At 37.6% G+C, this 9,508-nt stretch overlaps 2 protein-coding genes across 2 annotated transcripts; both read right to left on the bottom strand.

Annotated features, from left to right (window-relative positions):
* Positions 1 to 266: 266 nt before the first annotated feature.
* LOC136824995 (uncharacterized) lies at positions 267 to 6,416 on the bottom strand. Its single transcript, XM_067080992.1, has 3 exons — positions 6,339 to 6,416; positions 3,605 to 4,418; positions 267 to 820 (listed from the first exon to the last, which is right to left on the bottom strand). Coding segments are annotated over exons 1-3 (1,266 nt in total). The 5' UTR covers positions 6,340 to 6,416; the 3' UTR covers positions 267 to 369.
* Positions 6,417 to 8,878: 2,462 nt separating this feature from the next.
* LOC136856698 (uncharacterized) lies at positions 8,879 to 9,508 on the bottom strand. The gene has a single exon (XM_067134757.1). The coding sequence runs from the start codon at positions 9,506 to 9,508 to the stop codon at positions 8,879 to 8,881; it is 630 nt and encodes a 209-aa protein (XP_066990858.1).

Below are 9,508 nucleotides of genomic sequence, written 5' to 3'. Positions count from 1 at the left end.
CTGGTCTTGGTAACTTATTATGAAAGGGAGGTATTACTAGAAGCATTTGAATGTTACATTTTGTGTAGCAGACGCAGAAGAAACAGCTATCTAATAGCAAAAAACTAAGTGAGGTTTGCAGGACTTATTTTAGAAACAGATATTAATTCCATAGGAGGAATAAATTAGTTTATAATGATTAAATTGTAACGAAAACCCAAGAATGTTGGTACCTAGCACGCATCAATTCCCTCAGCATATTGCGTGGTTTAGTAAAATTCAATGAATACATTTTCAGAAATTTAAGAACAAATTCATCAAACAGATTTGGCATGCCATGTCTTCAGAAAGTCATTCATTGATGGAATTAGATGTGGTCTACAGTAAAAATCATGAGATGAGGCCTGTTTCCATAAGCTCGTCAAAAATTGATAGGAAGCGAGGTTTGCACAAGGGATTTGTTTTGAGTTTTTCTAAAGATATTTCCCTGAAGTCGTTCATAAGAGCTTCAAAGTCTGTGTCTGACATATCTGGAACTTCCTCCGGTTCTGTCAGGATTATTGGTATAATAACCAAAGCAAAAATCAATCCATACTTATTCTTGTCTCTGAATTCCTCCATGAGTTCTTCTATAGTAAAATGCATGGGCAAACCGCCCCCTTCTAAGACTTCCTTGTAGGTCGAATAATATAGGGACATGAAATGACGGAGATTTGGTTTCCTCACGTCTCCGTTAACACTTGTAAACAGCAAGTAATTCAGGTCACTTGCAGCAGAAGCTTCACGACACACTTGGAGGTCTAACAGCATAACTTCCACTGGGCGACCTTCGGTGTTGTATCTGGAAATTTAGAATTTTACACGCGTTAGAAATCAGAAAGGTTTATCATTATAATTTCATTCTCACTGTTGCTCATACCGTTCTTCTTCCTAATCTCATTCTTTTCCTCCTGTTTTTGACATCGAATGATATATCGATACTAAAAGTTTAAATTTTCAAATTTCAGCGCAAAAGGATCGCAGTGGCCAAAGAGCAGCTCTAAAGTTAGCATGGGTTAGTAGAGCTCCTCCGCGCTGCGAAAGAGCAATTATCACTTACAACCCCCAAAAGTTGTTCTTCATTCTGACAAAAAAAAAAAAAAAAAAAAAAAAAAACCGGAATTATTAGTTTATAAATTTTTGGTCATATTTCTTGAACTTATGTTTAATATACATGGCTCAGGATGTTTCTATTCGTTAATAGTTATAATCGATGTGGATATTCGTTGGTAATAAATTGCAATTCAAGTTTCTTCTCAGAGATTTGACTTTAATACCTTTGACAATTTTGCAGATCTAGGTTCCAGTCTTGCAAAACCATGGGACCTGATGGAAGGCAAATTGTAGAAGGCAAATTGTAAAACACCTATATATTGTACTGTAGCACCTACTCCCAGAATTAAGAATATGTATAGTACTTCAAACCTGTAAAAACCAACAAATAAATCTATTTCACAATGTCAATATGCATCAAATTGGTTCATGTTCACCTGACTTATATTCACATAAATTGAATTATATTCAAAGATGTATAAAACAACTCTTTCAAAACCACCCAAACTTAGATGGATTATCCCAGTTATCAAGATGTCAAAATTGCTTAATTACCTATTTAGTTTTCCTTTATTCATTATTATTATTATTATTATTATTATTATTATTATTATTATTATTATTATTATTATTATTATTATTATTATTATTATTATTATTATTATTATTATTATTATTATTATTTTCTATCACAGTCATCCTACTCGAATGGGTGGTTTTTATAGTGTAGGGTTCCGGGTTGCATCCTGCCTCTGTTTTTCGTGATTCCTGGGGCTAATTCGGCATCTCGTTTTTCCAGATTCCTTTTTAGTGATCTTGAGATCGTGCCTAGTGTTCCTTTGATTATGGGTACAATTTCCACTGGCATATTCCATATCCTTCTTATTTCGATTTTCAGGTCTTGATACTTATCAATTTTCTCTCTTTCTTTTTCATCTACTCTGGTGTCCCAAGGTATTGCGACACCAGTGAGTGATACTTTCTTCTTGATTTTGTCAATCAACGTCACGTCTGGTCTATTGGCACGTATCACCAACATTATTATTATTATTATTATTATTATTATTATTATTATTATTATTATTATTATTATTATTATTATTATTATTATTATTATTATTATTATTATTATTATCCTGTTCGTCTTCAATTCTTGCTTATATCAGATGCCTAACTGCCTTTCTTATTTAAATGCAATAATAGTGCCTTTGACATATTTTTTTCAGCAACGTCTCATTTTTTTAAAGCAAAATGGAAAAATTTCATCAAATAATTTCCTGGCATTTTAAATACCTATAGGAAGGGTATAAGCAACCTTTTAAAATTTGAAAGTTTCCTTTCTGAAAACAATTAATCAATGTTCTTAGTAATCTGGGATCAAGGCTCACACTCTCGTGACCACATTACTTTCCAGTCTACTCCACATCTTAGAACAGCAATACCCTAATTTTGTTTTGGGCGGAAGTGGATTAAGGATATTAAAAGTCTGCACATTGCAAACGATTAATATCCTTTCTTATACCAACAGCTATGCCATTTGTAAAGACTGAAAGCAAGAAAGGTCCAAGAACACCATGCTGTGGACCATTAGACATGATTGACGTTAATTTACTTGAAAAACACTGGCAACAACAACTCTGTCTCTCTGATCACTTAAAAACCGATAAATGATGTTAAGTATGTAACCTCCAACACATAAACACTTGAATTTTTTATGTCTATGAATGCATAAAACTTAAATCTTCACCCACAAGATTTGAAAAGGAATTTTATCAACCATTATCGGCCCAAATCTAGAAAGGATATTCGTTCACCACAAGACTTGACTTCTGGACAAATTTCATTGGCTCATGACTGCTATGTTGCTATTTCTTGTTGACTTAAGTGTTATGCCTACCTATAAAAAACAGTAATTTGTGACTATCAGTTATAATATGGAAGCTTAAAACATTTTATTAACAAAAAATTTTCATTTTTAGCCCACACAGAGAATTTGCAAATCTCAGATACATTTTTCGTCTTTTTATGTCAGTGATTTACTGAATATGTTGTGTTTAGTTAAAGTGTTATTTTTTTCCTGAAGAAAGAATGCTTACAGAAAAGGACTCCATGGATACTTTAGAGCTTTCAGTTTTAGCAACTCATGTTTGTATGTTCAGAGAGTAAGAAGGACCTTTCCCTTCAAGTCATCAGAGCAAAACTATACAAAGATTAAGCAGCTGGTATAGAGACTGTCATAATAGACCCTATACCTCACGCTACGATCATACTGAAGAGAGTTAATATACAAAAGGCCGAAAATTAATGTTTTCATCATACGTAAGTTAACATTCAGAAATACAAAGCAAAATCCATATATCATCCACTATTCTGAAGTGCAAAACAACACTTGTTTCCTCCAACAAAGCGTGGTTTTAACATATGGGAGTTTGACTTTTCATTATTTGCTGGCACTGTAACGGGTGAAACAGATAGTAGGAAGGGATACGTGTTCATGGGTTTTGGATTTGATTAACAATATTGTTCATCTTACCTAAATAGAACATTGTTGTTCCAGCAGTCCCCATGGCATATGCTGTTAAATCTTGTACTTCGTATTCCTGAAGATAAAACATTTTCAACTTCTGATCTGAAGGACTTCAGCCAAGCACTGGCGATCTCATAACCACCAATTCTATCCAACATCATTACCCCGGTATCAACACATCTCTCCATCCATGACACAAAAAACTTTTTGGTATTTGGGGTGAAATCCAATAAATCTTTTGACAGGAATTCATATCTTGCTCCTGCAGACTCTCCTTCCAGAACCTTCTTCGTCAGGAGATAAGATGCACCGTGCAGTCTGGCAAGTTCGGACAGGACAAGAGCAATATGATTTTTATCCATACCCTTCCTTCTGTCAAACATTTTGAAACCCCTTGCTCTTAGATCCTCAAAATAAAGTTGTTCTTTTCCCTCTTCTAATGAAACAAGGAAACATTTAGCATAACGAAGAGGCTTTTGGCCTGCGGACATTAGTGCTTCATTCAGCACTGGCAGAAGCTCTTCATAAAATTTGCCCTCCTTTTCAAAGAGAAGTGGTTCTGCCTCTTGGAAATCTCCAAAATTCCTACGAGGATTCAGTTTAACAATATAGGTGACCTCACTATCTTCCTTATCATTCATAGAATATTTGACTTCTACGCTTGTTACTTCGCAGGCATAGTTATCTCCACGTTTGGTGAAATCAACAACCTTCCAGGATTTTAAGAAAGCCTGAATTCCCTTGTCTGCCTTGAGAGCTTTCTTAACATGGTCTTCCGTAATGAGACTCTTAGCGTCCGAAACAGCCGTTGAAAGTGACACTGTAAAAGAACGGAGAAAATTCCTTAGTGTTAAATCACATGTACAGTATATGCATTTTTCATTTCTATTTTATTACCTCCGATATTTTTCTGTCATGTTGTAACTATATATGAGTATAAACTAATGTAATTACAGCTATGTTCATTTCCAAACTCTTTCTATTCCAGTGAAAGTTCTGTTAGTCAGGTTAGTAATATATTTTAAAAAATTTGTACTTGATCTCTAAATGTGGCCCACTTTCTCTCTCATACAAGAAATCAGAAATTATAGAGAAGACTGTGCTTATAACTAACCACCACTTAAATGATCCTGTCAAAGCACATTTTCGAATGAAGAATATGAAGAATAATCATATCTTTTAAGGATGAGGATAAATGACTCCCCTTTTCTTGTGTATTAAATCGTGAGCAACATTAGGCACCTGAATGCTTGCGATTTTGGTATGTTATGGTTATGCTGCGCATTTCGGAGGTCAGGCATTTGGAATGACTTTAATCTATGGAATAAATGTGGAATATTAATTTTCCTTATTAATCTGGTGAGTCCAGTTTCCCTGAGGAAATGATTGGCATTTTTCTTTACCGTCTTGTTGATAAGGACACCCCTACTACTACGGTTTGTCCAGTTTGTTTTCCAAATTTTATTTTTCAAAGGCATTTTCAGATAGTATTATTAACATACAACAAAAATCAAAATTGTTAGGGATCTCTTCCAATTTACTGCAACAGAGTTCCTTAAAATTCAGTCAAGCCTTTTTTCCTATTTTAATAATATAAACTAAATCACAGAAGCAAGTTTTTATTAGATTTATCTTTTCAACAAAAAAGTAATGATGCAAATTCTGTGGGCTTCTCGGAAGAGACCTATTGTTGAGAATAATCTGTTTTGTTGAGAATGTCTCTCTGTTCCTTTTGTTATCTGATGTCATTATATGAGACATTGTTAGTTTTTTCCTTTTGGGTAAATCTATTTGTTTCCAGTGATTAATTATATATTGTAACTTATATAAGTGGTCATTTGCTCTTGAAAGGAAAGCCAGCATATTGTTTATTTTGACGGTAAATCGTTTCAAGGGTAAACTACCTGATGACTCCTTCATTATTATTTGCTGGTAGTCTTATTTTCTCGCAGTAACACGAAGTCTTGAAGGAACAAGTGGTTTTGATAAGGTACGTCATTACGAAAAATATGCTGGTTTCTAAGGTGATTTCGTATATATTCATTTATCGGCGATAATTATTCCATTGTCGTGGTTCTCGGGCCTCTACTACAATTGTATCAAACTGTACAAGGTAGATGTGTTCAACATGAACCCAGCCTTGTTCTTCTATCCTTGTTTAGAGGGTACGAGTGAGTAACTTGCTTTCTAGACACAGAAAAAATGTTTTTCTATTTAAAAGGGGTGGTTGGGGACAAGCCTAATAGTCAGTATTCCCTACCACTATGAATGGTTAACTGGCCATGTACTGTGCACACTATCTTGTTCCCCAGTGAGGACAGACATGATTTCGATGAGCTTCTTAACTGTGGTATTTTTTGGTATTATGTTTTTGTCTGTCGCCTCTGCATTATGTAAACAATGACTCTCTTAGCATGGAAACATGGACTGAAACACAATTTTTAGATTTCACTATGATTCTCTCAGAAGAGAACAATAGTACCAACTTACTTTTCAAATCATGTTACTGACTTTGTTGTGTCAAATAAGTGAGAATAATTATGACAACCCTGGAATAAGTATGGTGGTAAAAACATAGTACCAAAAATGTGATTTGAAAAAATATGACGAATAGTTTGGCAAAAGTGAGATGTACACTCTGAAGGAGCTATAATTCAAAATAAAATAGTTCATGAGAGAGAGAGAGAGAGAGAGAGAGAGAGAGAGATAGGATCACCTATCACAACGGGAATTTTCTTACTTTCAAATCCCAAGTGTTTTTCTTTCTGGCCGCTCCAGCGACGAGAGCACGCTTTCCTTCTCTCAGGACAGAACAATCGAGACTGATTATAAGATAGTGGAAGTGGACTCTTGATAAGAGAGAGAGAGAGAGAGAGAGAGAGAGAGAGAGAGAGAGAGAGAGAGAGAGAGAGAGAGAGAGAGCTTGGTGTATATTGCACGCCTGTGGACTTTAGATTTTGGTTGCACAAGGACGTTACATACTTGTTGTTACTGTGCCACTGTTGCTGTTCCCACATTAGTACGTTTTCATCTTAGTACCTGACACCGTCCACCTTAACATTCTTATTATTATATCGTATTATCCCATCCACTGACCATCATAATTAGCATCCCATTTCCTCCTTAAAACCCCATAATATTCCATATTCCATACATTACCATTCTCTCTCGGACTTGTGTATGTCTACACTTCCACTTCCACTTCCATGAGACCTCTCTTTCTCTAGACTTACCATTCTGATTCCCCTTACTCATGGGATAGCGTCATAATCCATTAAGTGCACCTGCAATGTTATTTGCACTATCTTCGTGTTATTCAGTTCCCTCTCTTTCATCCCTGCTAGGCACTTCCTCTCGTGCTTCTGGGTTATTTCATTGTCTCTTCCTGGTTTCTGTCTTGTGTTATTTCCTCTTGTACTCCTGTTTTGTTCAATTCTGTCCCTGGTTTCTGTGTTGTGCTATTTCCTCTTATGCTTCCTTGTCTTCCATTCTGTCCCTGGTTTCTGTTTGTGCTATTTCCTCTTTGCTTCCATGTCATTTCCATGTTGTTTCCTCTCTTGGTTTCTTTGTTGTTATTTCCTCTTGGACTTCTTGTTTTCCATTCTCTCTTAAGTTTCTTTTACATACCATTTCCTTTTGGGCTTCTGTGTTATTCCAGTCTCTCTCTGGTTTCTGTTTTTTCCATTTCCTCTTGGGCTTCCTTGTTTTCCATTATCTCTCTGGCTTCTCTGCAACGACATTTCCACTTGGGCTTCTGTGTTATTCCATTCTCTCTCTTCTTGATATGCTATGCCATATCCTCTTGGGCTTCCTTGTTTATCTGTTCTCTCTCTCTGGTTTCTTGTAGTGCTATTTCTTCTTGGACTTTCTTGTTTTCCATTCTCTGTTTTCTGTTTCTGTTTTATTTCACTCTCTCTGTGGTCTTTGTGCAGTACCATTTCTTTTTGGACTTCTGTGTTATCTCATTCTATCTCCGGTTTCTGTGCTATGTTATTTCCTCTTGGGATTCCTCACTATTCTGTTCCTCTCTAGTTTCTATGCATTGCCATTTCCTCTTTGGCTTTCTGTGTCATTCCATTCTGGTTTGTGTGTTATGGCATTTCCTTTTGGCTTACTTATTTTCTATATCCCTGTGATTTCTGTGTTCTGTTATTTGCTCCTGGTCTTTAGGCATGAAATATTATCTTCTATGAGGCTGTCTGGGGTAGGTAAAAGGAAAAGCCACTGAAACAGTAGCTGGAAAGCGGGAAATTTCTGTAATACACTACAATGCTATTGCGGTTTTCTTTTTAAGAATACTTTGCACATTTACATATTTTTCTTAACCATACAAATCGTTATAATAGCTCAGTGACTGGGCAATTTCAAGAGTATTTTGCCAAATAACTTATTGAGCGAAAGTTTGGAATCTTATTGAGTTCCCACCATCTTTTGTATGTTGATGACTTATATACGGCATGATGGGCTAGTTAGGACATTTTTTTTTCAAATTGAAGGCACTGGAACGACGCTTAAATAGAATCTTTAAATAATGGCTACAATAAGCAAGTAATTTTGACTGATTTGAAACGAAAGTGTACTTAAGAAAAGGCCAGTAAAATCAAATCTCTGGCGTAGGCCTATCGGTCGCTCGTCAGTGCTTTGTGTTCTTGCAGTCAACATCATTAAAGGTGATTTTTTTCTGTTAACTGACGTGGATATAACTTTGATATCATAATAAAGTTATTTTCATATTCACGCAATGAAGTATACGTAGAATAAAGTTTGGATGTTAAAGAAATCTCATGATCCCCACAGTTTGAGGGCATAGGTCTAGGTGTTTAAGAGGTGCGAAAGAAACAAGCAGGATAAGGTTACTGCTACTTTATTCATGATCCAGGCAGTTTATATAGCGGCAGACTGGTGTCGCGCCGCAGAATACAATGGAAACCTGAGCGACCTGAGGTTGATAATAAATAACAATAAATACAGCAAACCAGTACACTTTACAGTGTAAGAACAGACAGAAATGGAATTGGATATAATCTTGATGCCTGTGAAAGAAGAAACATGTGATACATTTTGACAGCAGGTAAACAAAATATATACATAGTTTAAATGATTGAACTTTGAATGACCTGATGCGTTAGGCGTGACTAATTGTAGGCAAAGAAAATGGGACGTCACCACAGAAAACTTGCCCAGCAGAGACTTTACAATTAACACTTTTAGCAGAGACTTCACGAATGACTTTACAGATGACTTTACAAATACTCCCCCCAAGACGTGGGTAACGTCTGATTAGTCAGCGTATCTGCTGGGGCGCTGCAGGGGGCCCCGGCTGCGTGAGGACATCGGGGGAACGCCCTCTGTGTGGGTTTGCCTGACTGCGGGTGTGGGCTGGCTTTTTCGGGGGCGACCGCGTCTCCGCCCCTTATGAGGGCCCAGCTGTGGCGAAGGCTGAGCAGGCGGAGGGTGCGGTGCGGTGACGTCTGTGTCCTCCTCCAGGAGGGTGGGCTTGACCCAGTCAATTGACACCCAGTCGTCCCTCCCGTGAAGTGCGAACAGGAACGCCTTGGTGTCCTGCTCCAGCACGCGGAAGTGACCCCTGTAGGGCCTGGTCAGCGGCGGGCGGACGGTGTCATCCCTGACGAAGACGTGGGTGGTGGAGGCCAGCCCGGGCGGCGTGAAGGTGGCCGATCTGTCGGTATACGTCCGTTTGCAGGGGGCGAACTTGCTGACTATGTCGCGAAGCCTCTGGACTGATGGGTTGTGGCGATCCTCTGTCACGAGCTCACCCGGGACCATGAGGGACTCACCGTAGGTTTTCTCAGCCGTGGATGGGGTGCCGTCGGCCCTGGGGGCAGTTCTCAACCCGAGGAGGACCCATGGTAGCTGGTACTTCCAGTCCTCGGCGGTGCAGCGGGCCAT

This window comes from Macrobrachium rosenbergii, chromosome 36, assembly GCF_040412425.1.
Source record: "Macrobrachium rosenbergii isolate ZJJX-2024 chromosome 36, ASM4041242v1, whole genome shotgun sequence".
In the NCBI taxonomy this organism is placed as follows: domain Eukaryota; kingdom Metazoa; phylum Arthropoda; class Malacostraca; order Decapoda; family Palaemonidae; genus Macrobrachium; species Macrobrachium rosenbergii.
The sequence above is the reverse complement of the archived record's forward strand: the minus strand, read 5'-3'. Positions and strand labels throughout refer to the sequence as shown.

What these genes read in the sequence shown, in the direction of transcription:
- LOC136856698 (XM_067134757.1), bottom strand. Translation starts at nt 9,508, where the DNA reads ATGGCCCGCTGCACCGCCGAGGACTGGAAGTACCAGCTACCATGGGTC.
- LOC136824995 (XM_067080992.1), bottom strand. An exon ending in AACAACAATGTTCTATTTAG is followed by an intron (nt 821 to 3,604) that starts GTAAGATGAACA and finishes CTAAATTTCCAG; the next exon opens with ATACAACACCGAAGGTCGCC.